This window comes from Drosophila persimilis, unplaced genomic scaffold (assembly GCF_003286085.1).
Source record: "Drosophila persimilis strain 14011-0111.01,24,50 unplaced genomic scaffold, DperRS2 tig00000606-arrow-arrow-pilon, whole genome shotgun sequence".
In the NCBI taxonomy this organism is placed as follows: Eukaryota; Metazoa; Arthropoda; class Insecta; order Diptera; family Drosophilidae; genus Drosophila; species Drosophila persimilis.
The window spans coordinates 2,527,853-2,548,288 of NW_020825324.1; the positions used below are offsets into that span (position 1 = coordinate 2,527,853).

A 20,436-nucleotide genomic window follows, 5' to 3' on the forward strand; every position below is an offset into this window, starting at 1 on the left:
CTTTGAGATGATGTGAAACGTGCCTAAACTCATATTTTTCATCCATTCCGCTTTTGATTCAGCGAGAGTTTGATATTTCAGGCCCTGCCAAATTACAAACCTATTGCGATAAGGGCGATATCGATAGGAGGGCAGTGCTGCCCATTGATCTCTACTTTGGGGTTTTTTTTTCAGCTAACTGTTCGAATTTTGCAACATAGTTGAGATTTCTTTGAAATTTATTACGATAAATGAGCTTACTTCTTCAAATCCACTCTCTTTGAGTTACATTTACGGCTCATTGCACAAAAATAAAATGCATAACACATAGACTTATATATGTAACATCGAGATATTTGAATCCATTTGAAATATTCGTCTCCTTGGTAGTCTCGTCGTCTAGTGTCTTTGGACTTATTTCAGATAAACTCTAGAAACCAAAGGCGTATACTGGGAATTTCCTATAGACTATTGTATATATACTAGGGTTTTTTTTATATCTTCTCCTCTATTAAAATAAATCAAAATAAACAAAAGAAAATTATAAATATTGTTTTGTATTTTGTGTTTTATTTGTATTTTTTATTGTTATCTTGCTTGTTTAATGGGAAAGGAAATGTTTGAATCGACAGAAAAACGAAAAAACATATTTTAAATGATCTACGCACACTAAATTTAGAATTATTCCTTCGTTTCTTTCTTCTTATCTTCTGTTGTGTTCTGTGTGTAATTTTCTTCTTTCTTCGTGTGGTTTTTGTTTTCTATACTTTCTCTCTAAACTTCCAAGATTTTTCGCCGACTTTCGTTTTCCTTTTTGAAAATTTAAGAAAATATATATTGTATATATATAGGCGCGAAAATTAATAATTAATTCAACATTTTTTATATATACTATTTAACTATATGTATTGTATGTTTATGCATTTGCTGTTTGCCGCTGCTGCTTTTATTTTTTTTTTTTTAATTTTTAATGTTTTTTTTTTCCTGCTGCCTTACGCTTGCGCCTTCGCTCTCTCACATCTCCAGTGGCTGTTCTGTACTCTCTTCACGAATATATATGTGTGGGGGGGGGGGGGTAGTGGCTTAAATTAATTGAAATTTCGTTTTCGTGGGTGTTCGCGTAGCGCTACGCTGTTGCCGTCGTCGTCGTATAGGAATCAACGAGTGCTGTGTGGGCGTGGACTCGCATTCGCTTAGGCGAAGCCAAAGCCTTCGGAACACTCATGAATTGCCTTCAGCAGGCAGCTGCGCAGTTTATCGTAGGACTTGTACATCGGCAGATCCAGTTGGTTAAAGCTAATGATCGCGTCGGATCAGAGGGGGAAAGAAAAGGATGTATGGTTCCATTGGTTAGTAAAGGAAGTCGCAAGATTGATTGGGATAATGAAAGCAATGCAAAGGCACAAGGCGTCGCCCCCCTTGGAGGTAGTCATCTTTTATCACATTAGGGCACAGCAGATGGATGGACGGATACCTTTGAAAAGCACTCAAAATAAACAAAACGAATACGTGCATGCATACCATGACATCTAAATACTTAATTGAAACAAAGTTATTGCTCCCTAAACATTGGACAACCTACCAATAAATATCTGCAAGTATTTAACCCAATTATCTAGCCTAACATATATTCAAATGACTCTACAGGTGGCACTATTAGACTGCTGCATAATCCCCCAAAGAAATGAATCATTTGACGATGATTTGAAATGGAAGGCAATGCCATTTTCCTTCGTATCTCCTTCCGTATTTCCTTCTCCTACCAACAGAACAGAATGGTAAACTATTGCTTAGTATCTTAACAACCTATGTAGCTCCTCCCCTTGCCCGTCTTCTTCTCCTTCCGTATTTCCTTCTCCTACCAACAGAACAGAATGGTAAACTATTGCTTAGTATCTTAACAACCTATGTAGCTCCTCCCCTTGCCCGTCTTCTTCTCCTTCCGTATTTCCTTCTCCTACCAACAGAACAGAATGGTAAACTATTGCTTAGTATCTTAACAACCTATGTAGCTCCTCCCCTTGCCCGTCTTCTTGGGCATTCGTTTTGCCTACTTGGATCTCTGCATGGGATATTCACTCACCAAGTGTGGGCACATGGCAGGCGATCTGTGGAGCGATCGTCGCGATGGATTTGGAACTTTTGTATGCCGTTCATGCCCTCCAGCGAGCCGAAGCCCTGCAGCGGGACCTTTGAGGTGCCGGTGACAAACTGCAAGAATTTGGCCCTATCCGCTTGGTCGAAGCTGCGCAGCGCACGCCAGAACCATTGGATCTGATAGAGAGAGAAAGATGGAAACAAGTATATGGTTTAGAAAGAGATGCAAGAGAATTGGAGGAATGGGAACAGCTCCTCGTAGGACTCTTACCTGTGCCGACTTCGACGTGTACTTGTGATATTCGGTGTTGGCCTTCAGATCTTCTATATCAATATCTGGCAGGCCGGATATGAGAAGTTCCAGTTCCTGTTCGTTGAAAATCGAGATTAAATGCTTTGGAATTATATCGTAGAAGCCCTCGAGGAATGCATCCAATCTGTAGACAAAGGGAAGACAAATTTTCATTATAGATGGATTCTCTCTCTCTCTCTCTCTTTCTCTGTGGGGGGGGGGGGGGGGGATGTACTCACTGCTGACGTATGGACCCGCTCATCTTCAATTGGCACACCAGCTGCACATACTCGAACTTGTTGTCCTCGGTTACTGGGATGTCGCGTCCGTTTGGCTTGAGATCACGAATCTGGGTGACGCCGAACTCCTGCACTTCGGTGGAGAAGGTCACCTCGTAGCCCAGATTGGAGATGTCGTTCTTCATGAGATAGTCGAGACCCTTGTAGAACTCGTAGTCCTGCGATTCCATGTCCGTGTGCTTCACTTGCTTGCCCAGGATATGCTTGTAGAAGGAGCGCGTAAAGTAGCATTCCAGCAGCTTGTTGTCGTGGACGGCCTTGGCTATAGACACACAAAATACAACAAATTATAAAGGAGAGTCCTCCTTGGTGCGTTGCGGCTCTACGGCTCTGGGGCTTACCAATCACCCGTCCGACAAACTTGAAGTAGCTCAAATGATTGGGATTGGCATGGCTGGAGGGATTTATCATGTAGGTGACGCGGTCGCCCGGCGACACGCAGAACAGAGCGTACATCGGATTGAAGATCTCCCGCGATATGATCACATACCATTCACGTAGCAGGCCGCCAGCGTCCTGACCCTCTTCATCTGTAGTCGGAGGAGAATCGTTAGAGGGGGAGTCCTCTACGGCCAGAATGCGATTATCTTACCTTCAAACACGATGTAGAAACGATTCTTCCACTCTTCGGGGCCCAGACGGTACAGGACACGGAACGAGTCCTCGAAGACGGTCACGCGTCGAACACTGACCGTGTGCTCTTCGCGGCGTATGCCCTCGTCGAGGCGCTCCAGCTCGGTCTGGAAGTACTTGCGCTTCACGTCGAAGTCCAGGATGCGCGTGTGGTCCACGAGGACGGCGAAGGGGCCGTCCGACAGGTGGGTGGGGGACTGGCGCAGGATCTGGTTGAGCACAGTTCGATGCTTCTCAGCGAACTGAAGGAACTTGTGGCGATCCTGCTTCAGCTGTGCCTCGTGGGCACTCAGCCCGGCTGTAGAGCCGCAGCTCGCGGACTCGGCTCCGGCATTGGGACTGGGATTGGCAGTGTTGCCGATGGACGTGTTGCTGGCATCCTGGGCATCGTCCGAGCCGAAGGCTGTGCTGCCGCTGCCCTCGTCCATCAGGGGACTAATGTCCTGCACCGAGGACGAGGACACACTGCCGCCCACTGTGCGGCCGGCTGAGGCTGCGCGGCCGCCGCGTGCCCCCTTCTTGGGTATGCGATGCGAGGCGTGGATCAGGAAGAAGGCCTCCACCGTGGGCTGCAGCACGAGGACGGCAAACTCGTCCTTGGACTCCTCCAGTGCCACCAGGCACTCGCTCAACGTGTGCCACAGGACATCGAGGCACAGGATCTGGCTGAGCGTCGGCTTGCCTGGCTTGCTGCCGCTGTCCGCTGTACCGCTGCCACCAGCCCCGCCACCGCCGACGCCGCAACTGCTGGACGAGCCGCCCCCCAGGGGCATGGCCTCCTCATCGTCATCCTCGTCGTCGCCGTCGCCATCGCCATCGCCGTCGCCATCCCCGTCGATGGCCCCCCCGTCCGAGGGCTGCCGATTCGTCTCCATGCGAGCCCGGAAGCGCGAGGCATCCGAGCTGCTGCCGCTGGTGGCACCGCCATCGCCCAGAATGTCGATGAAGTCCTCCTCGTCGTCGGAGGCCACCGTCTGGTTCTCGTACATGTCCCGCACCTGCATGAAGATCTTCAGGGTCCGCAGGAAGAACGGCTGCGAGGAGGAGTTCGACATCAGTTTCTTCATCGACGGCAGCTGCAGCTCGCACGTCGGCTTGGCGTTCTTCGGGGCCGAAATGATCACGTGCTCTGCGGTGAAGCGATCCTGCATGATTCCCTCGTTCACGGCCAGATTGGGCAACAGTCCAGCCGAAGTGGAGGGTCCCGCCGCCGCTGCTGCTGCCGCCGCTGTTGCGGATGCCGCTGCCGTTGCCTGTTTCGAGGTGCTGGGCAATCCCGCATTGATGTTGTACGCCCGTATCTCCTGGAGCAGCGTCTGAATGGCCTGGCGCACCTCCTCGGCGAGGCCGAGAATGGCGGCGGTCAAGTACTGTATGAAAATGGCGTTCGATGCCTGCGAGCACTGCGTGAGATTGACAATCAGCTTGGCCACGTTGTCCAGACCCTCGGTGGTGCCGCACTGGTGCGTCAGCACCTCGATCACGAGCTGCAGCTGCGAGAAATTCTTCGCGTAGATCTTGCGCTTCGGCTTGACCGGCATCTGGAGGGTGAGCGGTGGCGGCGGCATCTTCTTGAGTTCCGGCAGGGGACGACTGGCGTGCGTGGTGGTGTGACCGGTGTCGCCGGTGGCATTGGCGCCCGTCAGGGCGGCCGCTGCCTGGGTCATCTCCTGGTTCTGCTGGGCCTGCTGATTGAGCACCGCCTGGTTGATGGGTATCAGCGTGGGCATCTGGGGCTCGGCCCCAGGCCCGGGCTCCTCCTCCTTGGGCAGCTCTGTGCTGAGCGAGGCCAGCAGCTTCACGAGCATGTCCGTCAGGTGGGGCGACCGACAGATCACCTTGTACGGCAGCATGGCCAGCAGCTGCCCGAACGGCGAGTCGCTGAACGACAGGAAGTCCCCTGTCTTGGCCACCCACTCCCAGGAGGGCTGCGAAACGATCGGGAACTCGGCCACGTGCTTCATGCGCTCCTCCGTCTGTCGATCGATGTTCAGCACCACATCCCAGAAGTTGTACGAATTGGTCTGGTAGCCACTTCCAGTTCCTGTTCCTGTTCCGCTTCCCACATCCGTTGCAGTCGCTGCTGTGGTCGTGGCTGCCTTTGCCGCCTTGGCGGCAGCTGCCTTCGATGTCGAGGGAGCCTCATCGTCCAGCGGCGTGGCTGGAGCCGGAGCTGGCGCTGGAGCTGGAGCTGCGGGCGTGGCTGCGGCCTGGACTGTGGCTATGGGCTGGACTGGGGGCGGTGTGGGTGGGGCCAGCATTCGGGGATGATGATCCTCGATCATGGCCCGCATCCGATTGGCCACCTGGTAGCGATAGAAGCGGGAACGAAAGTCCAGGGTACCGCCAGCGGGTGGGTTCTGCTGCTGCTGCTGCGACTGCGGCGGCGGCTGTTCTTCGACGCGCGGCGCTCCCGGGATGGGGGGCGGCATGCCAAAGACGGCGCTAAGCATGCGACGGGCCTTGGCCTCGCGATGGTAGGGCACAAAGCTGGACGGATAATGCTTGGCCAGGACGAACAGCAGGTCCAAACAGTTGCGGACAATCATTTGGGCCGCCTGTGGATTAATGCTGATGCTCTTGGCGCTGCCACTGCCGCTGCCACTACCGCCGGCCTCGTCGTGGAGGTGATTGATCAGGAATATGTTGCTCTTGTACCCAAAAGCGGCGTCCACGCGCAGCTTCAGCCAGTCGGGCTTGCTGCCCTGACCCTGGCCCTGGCCCTGGCCCGCCCCGAAGTTGGCGCTCTCCTCGTTCGTTTTCTGGACAATGTTGATCAGGGCATTGATGATCCAGTCGCGGGTCGGCTCGTGGTGGCACAGGTTCCGGATGACGCGGTGCAGCCGCAAGCTGTTCACCTTCTGGTCCTCGACGAACAGGAACAGCAGCAGCGTGGCCAGGGAGTCCGGATCGAGCAGGATGTTCTCGTCCTCCATCATGAGCAGGGCCAGCGGCTTGCCCACGTTCAGGGCGTGGCTGTGGGCATGGTGGTGCACAATCGTCGTGTGCTGGTGGTGCTGCGGCTGGGCATTGCCGCTGGCATCGTACCAAATGGAGCTGTGCCAGCGCGCGTCCTCCAGGCTCTGCAGCGAGTTCTGATAACGGGCTGTGGGCGGATCAACATAGAGATTGGATCAGAAATGGATGGAGCAGAGAAAAGAATATAAGCAGGGATCAAAGACCGATAGAAGAATCCCCATCCGCCCCATCCTCCCGGCTCTGGCTCTGGCCCCACCAAAGTCTCTCAATTGATTCAAAGCCTATTAATGGAATGGTACAAAAGATCCCCCTATAGCCCACATCCACATCCACATGGATCATCGGACAGAGGCAGAGCGCTTCTAGGCAGGATGGCAGGCAACATCCATTCAGAGGCCGATGGACAGCATCATCGACAGTTCTTTGACGGACAAAGGGAGACGGAACGGACGCCAGTGGAGAGACTGCACTCGGAGGGATCTCGGATCTCTACAGATAATCCCAAAATATCCCAAATATTCGTTTTCGGACTTACACAGCGCACTGCTGGGGGGATGGGCATCCCCCAGGCGCGGCCCGTTGCGTGTCTCCCAGTCGCGACGCAGGAACTGGGCCTCGGCGGCCAGCTCTGGCGGCAGGCTGGCAATCTGCGACTCCTCCATGTCCGAGAGTATCTAATAAAAGAGAGAGAGACACAATAGAGACGGGGGATCCTTGCGTTTCTGACGAGCACTCACCACTTGGCGCAGATTCTCGGGTAAATTTTGGAAAAAGGCTGCCGTGTCGACGGGATCCTCGGGGTTGGCCGTCTGTGCCGCCTGGCGCTGCTGTTCGATGCGTTGCTGCATGAGCACCTCCGACTGGATGCTCAGCGGCAGGGCGGCCAGGAACTCGGGGTTCACCTCCACGAGCGAGTCGTGGGCGATCTGGATGGCGTTCTGCTGGGCCCGCTGGCGGATGCGCTGCATGCGCAGATGCTCCTGGATCACCTCCTCGCGCATCTCGCTGGGCAGCGCCGCCAAAAAGGAGGGGTCCACGCCCTCTGGCACCTCTAGATCCCCCAGAGCGGCGCGCACCTCGGGGCTCATGTCTGTGACGGTTCGGCTTGCAGTTCCAGAGCCACTCGCAGTGGCAGTGGCAGGTGCAGTGGCAGTGGCAGTCGCACCACCACTAGATCCTCCTTCATCTGTGCTGGGAGCAGCTGTCGGTGTCGGTGTCGCTGTAGCTGAAACTGGCGCTGGCGCTATAGCTGCAGAGGAGGAGGCCCCTCCTGCGGCATTGGTGGGAGACGATCCCAAAAAGAGTATCCCATTGCGACCTCCAGGGGAGGCCGACGTCCTGCTGGATTGCTGCTGCTGCTGCGGATGTGCTGTGGTCGGCCGCGGGGGACGGGTGAGTGTGGCCGTTCCCCAGAGCGGCTCATCGATGATGGCCACCTGGATGGGCGGCGTTGTGCTATCAGTGGGCGGCGGTGGTGGCGGTGGATCTGGTCGGCTGCTGCTGCTGCTGCTGCTGCCGCTGCCCAGGGACTGCTGCTCCTCCTGCTGGCGCTGTGCCGCCTCTGGCTCGGGCACATCCAGTATGCCGGGCTGCAGCAGGCTGACATTCACTTCCTCCTCCTGCACATTGTCCTGGGTGGTGGCCTGGTCCTGGTCGCGAGGGGACGACGACGCCAGGAACGCTGTTGTCGGATAGAAATCGAGCACTGAGGCCGGCGACGGGGCCAATGGCGGCGGCGGTGGCGGGGCCGGCCCACGTCCCGCATGATGATGCAGCCGCTGATGTTGGCCGTACATCAGCCGATGGGTGCGTCCATTAAGGATGCGCGGGGCATTCTGCAACGACAAAAGAGAGAGACACCCGATCGTTAGAGAGGATCTCCAGCAGGAGGCGGATCTGCATCTGCATCTTTACCTGTCCAAATTCATTGAATATATTCAAATCCTGTACGCGAGCATGGAGACGCGGCGGCCTGCCGCTGGCCGATGGCAAGTGCGGCACTGGCGGGTGTCTTGGGGCCACAGCCAAGACATCTGCCTGCGCCTCTGCCTGTGCCTGCGGTTGTGCCTCCTCTTGTGGGGGAAACAGTAGCAGACGTGATTCTGTTCCCGCTGTGCCCGCTGTTCCAACCGGATCTAAAATATCATCATTGTCATTGTCCGGATCGTTGGTCAGGTCGATCTCTGCGAATATATTGAAGGACGGCCGTGGCTCGTTCCGGCGCAGTGTGGCGTTGCGTATCGGTGCACGCAGCGGGCGCGAACGCGCCGATGTGGCATACGGCGGCATGGCCAGGCCTTCGGCTGGCGCAGAAGCTGCTGTTCGGGGGGAGGGGAATTGGGAATTGGATCGATTAGACACCAGGGAACATCCATCCTCTGGGGGGGAATACTCACTGCCGCTGCTGGCTGCCAAAGTGGGCGCTGCTGTCGCTGTGGCTGTCGTTGTGGCTGTGGCTATGGCTGTCGCTGTGGCCACTGTCGTTGCAGTCGTCGTTGTTGTGGTCGTGGATTCATCGTTGGGGTTCGCTCCTCTGGTGGCCAATGGCTGGGCCTGTGATGCCGCCGGCGCTGGCGCCAGCGAAGAGGGTATCAGCATGGGAATCAGTACGGGTATGGAGCTGCGACGATTGCTGTTGCTCGAGCTGGAGCTGATCGTGGCTGTGGCGCCTCCTGCCGCTCCCGGCGACGATGTCACTGTGGCTGTGGCACTCGTGAAGGTCGATGTCACCGACGACCCGGTGGTGGTCGGCGTCGTGGCCGTTGGCGTCGGTATGGTGGTGGCCGTGGTGGCTGCTGCTGCGGCCGCCATGGCGGACTGGCGCGCGGCCTCCTCCTGCTTCCGCTGGTAGTGGGCCGCCTTCAGCTGCCGGATCAGATACGGCAGCAGGAAGTGCGCCGCGTACAGGCACGCGTCCGTCTGGCTCTCCATGTCCAGGGCCTTGGCCTCCTCCAGCCACCAGTGGAGCGCGTCCTGGGTGAATATCTCGACCTGAGTCTCTTCCGTGGGGTTCTGGTGCGTGGGCATGCACACGCAGTACTGCTGGTCCAAGTACATGAGGCGACGGCGCACTCCGTTGTTGCACAGGGCCGAGGAGCCGGAGCCGGAGCCCCCTCCGCCGCCACCGCCTCCGCTGGCCGCTGCTGCTCCGCCGCCAGATCCGCCGCCGGACACCTGTTCGTCCAGGAGATTGCTCATGTTCTGGCTGTTCGAGGAAGCGGTTGCTCCTGCTCCCGCTGCCGCTGCCGCTCCTGAGGCTCCTCCGCTGGGTGCGTGGAATCCTGCTGCTCCTCCGCCTCCGCTACCTCCGGCACCGCCTGCCTCGCTGTTGCCATTGGCGGGGGCATTGCTGCTTCCGCTACCCCCGGGGGTGGGTATTCCGCCTGCGGCGCTGATGAAATTATAGTCAGGGGCGATCCAGGAACGCGAAGAGGGACGCAGGGCGGCAGCCACAGGGCGTTCTCCGCCGCCTGCTCCGCCGCCGCCGCTGCTGCTGCTGGCACCAGTCGCACCTCCGCCAGAGCCGGCTCTAGCTGCGGAGGAGGCTGCCCCTCCTCCTGCGGCGGCACCACTGGAACCGCTGGCACCACTGCCACTCGCACTGGCATTCGCATTCCCGCCGCTTCCGCTTCCGGCTCCGCCTCCGCCTCCGCCGCCACCGCCACCGTTCACGTCAATGTCCAGGGGCTGGGCAATGGAGCTGTTCATCCGCACACGGAAGCTGGTCGGGGGCGTGGGCATCAGCAGGGGATTGTCGACGACGAGGCGCTCGAACAGGAAGGCCTCGGCCCGACTGGCGGCCTCATTGACGGCCGAGTCGTCGTCGTCGTCATCGACATCGTCGTCGTCGTCGTCATCGTCGGGTATCGGGTCATCGGCCACTGGCTCGCCGGAGGCCGTGATGGCGGCACTACGCCTGGGTCGATTGTTCGAGTTGCTCAGGGCCAGGGCTATGTCGATCTGGTTCTCCAGCTCGGGATCGTCGATGGCGGCACGATGGTCCTCGTCATCGGCGTCGTCTTCGTCGTCGTCGTCGTCATCGACGTCCTCGTCGTCGTCATCGTCGTCGGCGTCGACGTCGGCATCGTTGGAGGCCGTCTCCGAGGACTCCGGCTCATAGATGTGGTCGAATACCTCGATGAACTGGCGGGGCCGCTCCTCGTCGACGTCCGTCTCGCTGTGCTCGTCCGCCTCCTCGTCGGGTGCATCGTCCTCGTCGTCGTCCTCCTCGTCGTTGCGCTCATCGTTCTCCGTGGAGCCGTCCGAGTCGGAGTCCGAGCTGCTGGCGTCTCCCAGCAGCGAGGTCATCTCGCGGCGGTTCTCGCGGGCCCCCGTATCGGAGGAGGTGGAGGCGCCGTCGCTGTTGCCGCCGCCCAGGCCGTTGTCGTTGGCCGAGCCGCTGTTGCCGTTGCCGCCGCTGTTTGCATTGGATCCATCGCCCGGGGCCAGGAGGAGCCTGTCCGGCTGGGAGCCGCGCAGACGGGGATCTACGTTGATGGAGCTGCTAGAGCCGGCGCCAGAGCCAGATGCTCCTCCGCCACTCGTCCCGCTCGAGGCTGCTCCGTTCTGCGGGTGCTGCTGCTGCGAGGAGCTGCCGCTGCCGCTGCCTCCGGCCCCGCCTGCTCGCGAGGCCAGACGCAGGCCCTCGCTCTGCAGAAAGTCGTCCCAGAGCTGGTCAAAGTTGAGCACGGGCCGGACGGGCCCTCCAGTGGCACCTGCAGAGCCAGAAGGTCCATCGTTGGCTTCTCCTCCGATGCCGCCTCCCACGCTGCTGCTGCTGTTCCGTTCTCCCACAACATCGATGACGGAGCCGGCGGCCGCACTGGTGATGCTACTGCTCGATCCCAGTCCGAGGCCCATTCCCAGGCCCATTCCAAGGCCTCCTGCCCCAGTTCCTGCGCCTGAGCCTGCTCCGCCTCCGCCTCCGCCGCCGCCTCCTCCTCCGGCTCCGCCTGCTGTTGGGGGGGCCGCATCCTCTGCGTCGACGGCCATTTCGTCCGAGTTGAAGATGAATTCAAAGGCGTGACGCCTGTCCGACAGCACGTTACGGATTATGTCCCGCAGGACGTGCTCGCCGCCCATCCCGTTCGAGCGCTCGACAGCCGCTCCGGCGGCGGCGCGTGCGGCCATGCGCGGATATAGGCGTCGGTTGATGATGGTGCCGTAGGTGTTGCTGCCGCTGTTGCCTCCTCCGCCGCCCAGGGTGGACACAGAGGAGCCGCCAATGCCCGAGCCCGCGGAGTTGTTTCCGGCGCCCGTGCCGCCCGCTCCGCCCGTGCTGGCGCCGCCGAATAGTATCCGCTTCGAGCCGAGGGTCGTGGTGGAGACGCTGAACCGCAGCAGGATCTCCATGGGCCGCAGGATGGAGGCCAGGGTGCTGAGGGTGTTGTGGTTCGACAGATCCTTGTACTGGGCGATCTTGGTGAGGTACGTCATGACGCCCTGCCGCAGCAGGACGCGGTACATGTTGTTGCGGTGCATGTGCACCTTGTCGAACAGCATCGGAGCCTCGATGAGGTTCGGGAAGAGGCTCATCAGCACCTGCAGGCGCGTATGCTTCTCCGAGGAGTCCGGCTGGGCCAGCGCCCGCGCCACCGCCGCGTGCAGCTCCTCTGCGACCTGCACCTGCACTCCAGGCACCTGGTAGCAGTCGGAGAGCGAGCAGATGAGCACACGGGCCATGGTGCTCACCTCCGAGACGTGGTGGCGCTTCGTGATGGGCAGAAAGCGGTCCAGCAGCACGGCCATGAACGTCATCTGGGGCTCCTGGATCAGCGGACTGTCTGCCGGGGTGTACACGTGTCCGAGCAGCACTCTGGGCAGCAGCGACTGGTAGGCCCGTGTGGCGTCTGCAAGCAGCTTGAGGAGCGTCGCACGGGAGATTGTCGGCTTCGAGTGGGTGTGCACGGCGGTGGGCACGTGCCAGGTGCAGCAGCAGGGCTCGTACTTGCCATCCCCCGAAGGAGGGCCACCAGCGGCGGGAGCGGGAGCGGCAGCAGGAGCAGGCGCCGATCCAGGACCTGCACCTCCTTTCTTGCTGCCGCTGGTCGATGCCTGTGGCTGTGCCTGTGCCTGTTGCTGCTCATGTGTGGGCTCGTCCTCTTCCATGGCCCCAAATTGTGGCTGGGCGCTGGGAAGTCCTTCCTCCGTTTGAGGCGGGGGCTCTGCCGCCGCCTTGGGATGATCGCTCGTGGGAATGGCTTTGGTGTAGTGGCAGCACGGCTGGACCAGGGCCAGCAGCAGCTCCTTGAGCACGGACACGGCCGACTGGACCATCGGGTCCTCCCACATCTCCTCCTTGGCGGGCGGGGCCGGGGCCGGAGCCGGGGCCGGTGTCTGCGGATTGGGTCCCCCGGCGGCGGCTGTCGGCTGCTGGCCGAACTTCGACTTGACCATCACGCGGGCCTCGTCCGCCAGGGCATTGCCGCTCGAGCTGTTCGAGTTCATGAGGTACTCGCCGCGCAGCATCTCCTTGGCGGCGGCCACGAAGATCTGCGGGTTGCGCGACACCGCCGTCGACACCTGGGTGAGCACGAAGATCAGATCGCGCTGTCCCACGGGCACTATGCCGGCGGCACGCATCCCCAGGACCCGCTCCATGGCCTCCTGCAGCACTGGCGGTGCCTCCAGCACGTGCCGCAGGATGATGATCGCGTACGTCGGGAATCCCATGAAGCTGCACGCCTGCTGCAGCTGCAGGAGCATCTTGACGCCCCCGCAGCGTATGAATGTCTGGGCGTTCTCGTAGTTGCGCGTCAGACGCGCGCAGAGGCGCAGCAGCGAGAGCTTCGTCTCGTGCTGCAGCAGGTTCGGGGGCTGCAGGAGCGACACAATGCTCCCAATGATCCGGGCGCAGTCGAATTTGCTCAGTCCGACATTCTCCTCGCTCAGCAGGATCCTCTGCGTGCGCTTGGGTATCGAGGGTGTGGCCGTGGAGGCCGCCGACGATGTCGTGGCTGACGTCGTCGATGTCTTGGCCTTGGCGGCCGCCGCAGCGGCGGCGCTCTTCTGCCGGGACTTGCTGCGTGTAGTCATCGGTGCGGAGGCGGACGGCGAGCGGGTACGTGCTCTGGCCCCGCCGCCCCCCATCGAACAGACGGCTCCACTTTCATTGGAGGTCTCGTCGCTGGTGCCTGCTGCCGCTGCCCTTGCCGCTGCCCATGCCGCTGGCCATGCCGCTGGCCCAGCCCCTGCCGTTGTGGCTGTAGCTGTGGCTGTGGCTGTGCCTGGTGGCTGCACCATCGTGGGGGTCGTGTTTTGGCCCTCGCCGAAGGTCATCAGATGCCGCAGCGAAATCAGCTCGTCCGTGTGGGTGGTGCCCTGGCCGTCGGCCGCTGTGCGCAATACGCGATTCAGCAGATGCTCCACCTTGGTGACCGCCACCGGGTTGTTCAGATTGGAGATGGCCTCGCTCAGCTTGAGGGCCGGGAAGACCGGCCGATGGCTGCCGGAGGCCTCGCTCACCTGCGTCATGCAGTTGAAGGAGACGGTGCACCGCTGCCGCCCGATGTTGATGTGCAGCCAGCGCTCGCCGGAGTTGTAGGCGTTGCGGATGAGGTCGTTGTTCGCGTCCGAGTAGGCGTTCCACTTGCCCGTGGAGGCGTCGTACCAGCGCCACACGTCGCTGCACACCGCCCGCATGTTCGACTTGCGCTGCAGAATGTGGCTGATGCTGTCGATGGCGTCGATCAGGTCGACGAGGTTCTGCACCCAGCGGGGCACTGTGATGCGCTCCGCCTGCGGCTTCTCCGACTGCTCCATCATCCACTGGGCCATGCAGTCGAGCAGCTTGACCAGCGACACCATCGCGTCCTGGGCGTTGATCGCCTCCACGAGCGGCCTGTGCATGTCGCTGAAGTTCTCGTCCAGCAGCAGCGTCGACGTCTTGAGGCGCACGAACAGCCGGGTGGCCGTCATGCCCGTGAGGCACTCCTCGAGGCGCGTGCCGCGGGCGGTGGCGCCCGGCAGCCGCGGGTTCTCGAACAGCTGCAGCGTAAAGTCCACCCACTGGATGATGTTGCGCACGAAGTTCGTGACGAATACCTGCTTGTTCAGGTGGTTGTGGCGCCTGTACAGCACCGCGATGAGGTCCGAGGCGCTGTTCACGACGTCCGGTATGGCCTCCATGAACTCGAAGGCGCGCGAGATGGCCTCGTCGCAGAAACGGTCGAAGATCATCGGCGGCATCAGCTTCAGATGCTTGTAGTCGTAGCTCGAGGGATTGCCGCCCGACTTGTACTGGCTGAACGTGGGCGTCGGGGTGGGGCCCAGGCTGATGGTCGAGCCGGAACCCCCGCCCGAGGACTCGCCCCCCTCCATGCCCGGTCCGTCCATGCCGATCTCCATGGCAGATGGCGGCGGGGTGGGCGCTGTCGGTGCTGTGGGGATATTAATACCTGCCCCAGCACCAGCACCAGCACCGGCACCGGCAGCAGCACCGGCAGCAGCAGCACTCGTGGTGGCATGCGCACTGGCCTCCGGATTATTGAGCAGATAGTCGGTGGCCTCCTCCAGGGAGCCGTTGTTGCGCAGGGCATCCACCACGTGGTAGTGGGTGAAGCCCATGTCCGTCAGCGTCTTGATGTGCTCGACGTTGAGGCCGTCGTCGGTGCTGCGGATGTAGAGGTTCTCGAACTTGATCTCCTTCAGGCGCGTGTGGTAGCGCTCCAGCAGGGTCGCGTGCGACTTGACCAGGTGCTTGACGATGAGGATCATCGTCTCGAACATGCTGGCCCCGTAGTTGGCGATGGGCCGCCGGGCCCAGATCCGGCGCAGGGCCTGCATCGCCAGCTGGTGGATGTGGATCAGATAGAAGACGGGCTCGAAGGGCACCGTGTCGGGCATGTAGTTGAGGCGCGGACTCATCGTGTAGGGCGAGTCGAGCATCGCCCGCGGATTGACCATCTTCTCGAGCAGCTGCAGCCAGGCGTCGAGGAACTCGCCGGTCCCCTCCGGACAGTCGCGCTTGTCGTCCTCGTGCGACTGCATCAGGTCCTCCATGGAGGCCCACTGCTTGAACTCGAACTTGGTCGACTCGGCGTCGAGCGACAGCGCCCAGTAGAACATCTCGAAGAAGGCCTTGAGGCCGTTCTCGGCGCAGAACTGCGAGATCATCAGGTGGAAGGCGCTCCGCTTGTCGTCGAACAGCATCGGCCCGGTGAAGCCCACCGAGCAGATGAGGAACGTCAGCTTCAGCTTGGGCACCGGCTTCGGCAGGATGCTCTCGTGGCTGAAGCCGTTCACCAGAATGGAGCTCAGTATCCGAGCTATCTCGCGCGCCTCCGGGGTAGGAACTTTGTTTATGTTGCTGATCAGATCGTTGATCCGCCGCTGGCGCGTCTGCGGCGAGCCCACCGACAGCTTCACGAGCGTCCCAAGCAGCTCGGCGAGGGCTCGGCCCAGCCGGGAGCTGGCCGCCAGCAGGCTCTTGATGTACCGGAACTGCTCCTCGGGCGTGTACTTTGTGCGAAACTCGGCGGCGCGCTCCAGCTTGCGGGAGAGCTCCGCCTCCGTGAGGGGATCGGCGGTGCCGGCGGCCGCCGACATCTGGGCGGCAATCTCGTCCCAGATGAGATCCGGATGCTGGGTGGGCTCGTCCGAGCACAGATTCAGCAGAATGGTGCTCTCCCACACCAGCGAAATGTAGAGCTGGACGAGCTGCTGCAGCAGCTGGACTCCGGTCTCGCGGTTGACGCCCCACCGCTTGAGGAGAATGGCCCGCATGTCGGTGGAGGCGTTGCGGCACAGGTGCACCAGCATCACCACGTACCCATGGACAAAGCTCATGTTGTGCAGGATCGGCGTGTACTCGGCATTGGCGAAGCCGTCCTCCAGCCGCTGGCAGCACACGAGCTCCGCGAGCAGCACGCTCCCGCCCGGAAAGGTGAAGTGCTTGATGAGGGGCTTCAGCTTGCCCACAATGTCCGCCAGCTGCTTGAGGGCCACGTCCAGCACCTTCGTCTCCTGCGCCTGGCTGAGGATCGCCTTGCAGACGTTCGCCACCGCCTGCGACGTGGTGGAGACGGGCGAGTCCACGGGCAGATTGGGCAGCGACAGCAGCTGCAGGATGGGCTTGAGGCCGCCGTGCAGGACAAACTCGCGGCAGTGGTCGCCGTTCGGGCTGTTGCTGAAGATCGCTTCGATGAATTTCATCACGTTCAGGATGTAGTCGATCAGGGGTATGGCCTCGCGCTCGGGCGGCGTTACAGAGGCGCGGACCAGAGCCGCGGACGAAGACGTAGCCGAAGAAGTGGTGGCCACGGTTGGGCATCCTCCTGCCGTTCCGCCAGTTCCTGCTCCAGTTCCTGCTCCAGTTCCTGTTCCTGTTCCTGAGGATCCGCCTGGTGTCTGTGGGGCGGCACTGCCGCCACGTGATGTAGAGGCCACTACTGCGGCGACTCCGACTCCGACGCCGACTCCTGCTCCCTGTGGCGGCTGCTGGTGCTGCTGTTGCTGCGAGGCGGAGCTCATCTCGTCATCGTCGTCGTCGTCGTCGCCGCTGCTGTCGTTGTTGTTGTCATTGGCCGCACTCTGCAGCACGGAGACGGTGCCTCCGCCTGCCCCCGCCACCATCACCATGGGGGCGCCTCCGGCGACCGAGGGCAGGACACCGTGGGCGCCATGGGCGCCATGGGAGCCGCCGCTTCCTGAGCCGGAGCCGCTGCTCTCCTTGTTGGCCCGCCAGCAGATGAACGAGGGATCGGAGCCAAGGCGCACCAGCTCGTTGAGCAGCCGGACAATCGCTTCGGTGGCATCGGCCCTCAGATACGGATGGTGTTTGATGAGATCGTCCATGGCGTTGCCCAGATTGGTGGCCGTGTCGCCCAGCGGATCGGAGGAGCGGCGCCTGCGCATCGCCACCAGATAGTCCGGGGAGAGCAGCACCTTGAGCACCTTGTCGAACGGATCGTACGAGAGGAACTCGAACAGGCCGCGCTCGTTCAGGCACAGCGCGGAGAAGACGTTGGGCAGGGAGCCGAGAACCTCCCGCGTCGCTGGGACGTCCTTCTGGAGGAGGGCCTTCAGCATGACGCTGGTGATGCCCAGATCCTGGAGGGAGGAGAGCAGCGAGGGCTCGTTGAACACGTACACGGTGACCACGTCGGTGGCCAGGAGGAACAGCGAGGGCCCGTAGTACTCGGCGTTCGCGATGATGTGCCGCAGCGACTGCGTGAGCGACGTCTCCATGATGTTGCGCATGTTGCTGAAGTGGGCATGGTCCTGGATGCTCTTCTTGAGGAAATTCAGCATCGACTTGAGCAGCGCCGCGCGCTGCGTCACGCACGACGGCTTCTTCGGCTGGACGCTGCTCGGCGGCAGCTGGGCCTGCGACAGTTCGGCCTTCCGTTCGGCCAGAGGACGGGCGTAGTAGCTGTTGGCCGGATACACGACCACGGCGAGGCCTGCGTCGGCAGGATCGGCACGATCACTGCTGCTGCCTGCGGCTCCGCTGCCCTCGGCGCCCTCATCGCTGCCGCCGACGACGGCCGCGACGGCCATGATGCTGGAACCACTGGGTCCGGCCGCCTCCAGGTCCAGGTCCAGATCGTGATCCTCCCCCTCGTCCCCCTCCTGATCCTCGTCTTCCTCGTCGAGAGTGCCGCCTCCCAGGCGATCATCGGAAGCGTCGCGATGCGGGGAGGAGCTACTGCCCTCTGAAAGCAAAGAAAAAAGAGTGTTAAAGGAAGGGTTTCGCCTTTTGCGGAGAGAGCAGAGCCGCACCTTCGATGTCCGCATCCACTAGGTCCAGCGACATGTCCAGCTTCCCCTCCTCGTCCCTGAGCGTGGACTCCTTCAGGGTGATGCCGATGTCCGCCAGAGCCTTGCAGCAGCTCTTGATCTCCTTCTCGAGGCGATCGATGAACACGTTCAGTCCGTTGTTCTGGTGGAAGCGGGCAATGTCGATGTTCGTGATCAGATCAATCACCCGCACGGCCCGCGTCACGAAGGTTATGTGCTCCAGGTCCACGCCTGGCCAGCTGATGACGCACAGCAGGGACTGCATCATGCCGCTCTTCACCAGGGCGGAGCCGCCCAGCTCGTAGCTGGCCAGATGGTACAGCAGCGAGAACAGCGACGTGGCCAGGATGAGGGGGTAGCGCTCCGTGAGCCCGTGTGTCGTCAGATTGTTAATGCAGTCGCGCACCAGGAGCGGCAGTGTGCCGCCCTGACGCTCGGCGCCCGTGTAATGGACAATCTTCATTAGCCGCGATCCGGCCCTGCTGCAGAGAAACCACGAGAGGAAAATGGCCAAAGAGAAAACAATCAACAAATTATGGAATTGCGGGGGGTGGGGGTTAGGCCAAGGGCAAGGGCAAGGGCAGGGGCAGGGGAGGGGGCATCGCACCTGGGCACATTCGGATTGCGATCAAAGTGCAGCATCGATGTGAGGGTGCGCAAGACGGCGGCCCGTATCTCCACCAGGATCACGTCCTCCTTGTCGATCAGCTCGCATAGCTCTTCGCCGAAGCCCGGGTACAGCACCTTGTCCGTGTTGTCCTGCAGGGCGTTCGAGTAGATCAGAATGGAGACGGCCTGCAGGCGGGCCTGGACAAACTGCAGGCGCAGCTTGTAGTTGTTGAATCCAGAAATGAGACGCACGCGATGAGCAATGCGCATCTGGAACGAGTGTCAAACGAGTGTCAAATGGAAAGGAGGAAGCGGGAAAGTCACTGCAGTCACTGCACCTTTATTGCCTCGCTGGGCTTTGAGATCTGTCCGGCAATCGTTTTGATCACCTCCGGTGCCGATGCCGTGTGGCATAGGTCCATCATGTCAGGGATTTCCAGCTGGGCGGCATGGCCGTGCTCGTCCACATAGTCGATGCACAGCTGATAGAGAAACTCCAGCTTTGGCTCGCCGATGCAGCAGTCCTTGAGCGAGAGGCCATAGTTTGGGTCGCCCCACCGCTGCGGCAACAACAGAAACAGAGAGTAGAATGAGAGGGTGAGTGGTGTGGAGTAGGAGCATGGGAGTGGTTGTTACCTCTGCTATGTTGAACAGTTTAACAATCAGCAACTCCTTCTTTTCGAAGGGCAGGCGCGGTATAAAGTTGCTGCGCTTCGAGAACATGTACAGCAGATTGAGGACCGCCAGGACAATGTCCATGTTCTGTGAGGAGAGCAGCTGCGTCAGATGCTCGATCGAGTTGTACAGATGCCGCGAGAACGAGTGCTCGATCAGGAGTGTCGTAAAGTTGAGCACATGCAGCAGCAGTGTAACGTCCTGCGGGATATAAGGCATTTCGGTTATAATCATTCCATCTGTCTGTTGGTTTTTGAGGGGAGGGGGGTATGGGGGAGTGGGTGGTTGGGAACTACCGTGGGTGGACTTACCGTTGAGTGGAATTGTGTGTCGCATTGGAGCACAAATTCATTGGAATTCACATGTCGGGCTGCCTCATCCAGAATCTTGTCGAAACGATCGAGTATCTCGATCCAGTGATAGAGCTCGCACTTGCCGTAGATCCACACGTGGATTTTGTCGAGAAACTCGAGCAACTCCGCGCGTGTCCGTCGCTTTGTCAGCTCATCGATCAGTTCGCGGCACTCGGAAGTCAGCTCCGAAGAGCCCTTCTTCAGCTTTACCGTGTCCACCTTCATGGCTCCGGCTCGGGCTCGGGCGGGAATCGCCTTTCGCCTCGCGCCTCGCCGCTCCGGAAGCTTCCGCTCCCTCCTGCTGGTTGTTGCTCCTGCTGCTTCTGCTCCTCTCTCTGTCTCTCTATATCGCTTTGTGTGTGGTTGTTGATTTCTGTGGCGGTGCCTCTATTGGTGGGCGTCGGGTGGATGGTGGTGGCTATACGCTCCACCTACTCTCCGTCTCCTGGTTCGGTTGGTCGGTCGGGTTTTCTCTCCGTGTCTCTCTACTGATTAAGCATTGAATTTTGCCTCAAAAGTTATCGTCAGCGTGTTTAATAAACTGCAAGATTTTACCAAAAGAAACACACGAATAAAAAAAACATTTAGCATTAGTTATTTTCCGAGATTTTTAAAAGGATTATTGGGCCAAAAGCAAAAACAACAACAAAAACAAAAACTGTCACGAACGCACACATGAAATAAAATGTGGATGGGACGAACACACAAAAAAAAACAAGAAATATCACCGATATATATGATTGGAATTTGACTGGAAAAGAAAATGCAAACTCGGCGAAAA

General features: G+C 59.8%; 1 protein-coding gene across 1 annotated transcript; it reads right to left on the reverse strand.

Annotated features, from left to right (window-relative positions):
* Positions 1 to 716: 716 nt before the first annotated feature.
* On the reverse strand, positions 717 to 19,883 carry LOC6604638 (E3 ubiquitin-protein ligase HUWE1). Its single transcript, XM_026990573.1, has 16 exons — positions 19,614 to 19,883; positions 19,264 to 19,503; positions 18,966 to 19,187; positions 18,626 to 18,897; positions 18,001 to 18,500; positions 13,519 to 17,933; positions 8,676 to 13,398; positions 8,194 to 8,597; positions 7,017 to 8,114; positions 6,815 to 6,953; positions 3,260 to 6,406; positions 3,009 to 3,197; positions 2,608 to 2,929; positions 2,348 to 2,513; positions 2,063 to 2,253; positions 717 to 1,275 (listed from the first exon to the last, which is right to left on the reverse strand). The coding sequence occupies exons 1-16, from the start codon at positions 19,878 to 19,880 to the stop codon at positions 1,173 to 1,175; spliced, it is 16,398 nt and encodes a 5,465-aa protein (XP_026846374.1). The 5' UTR covers positions 19,881 to 19,883; the 3' UTR covers positions 717 to 1,172.
* Positions 19,884 to 20,436: the final 553 nt, after the last annotated feature.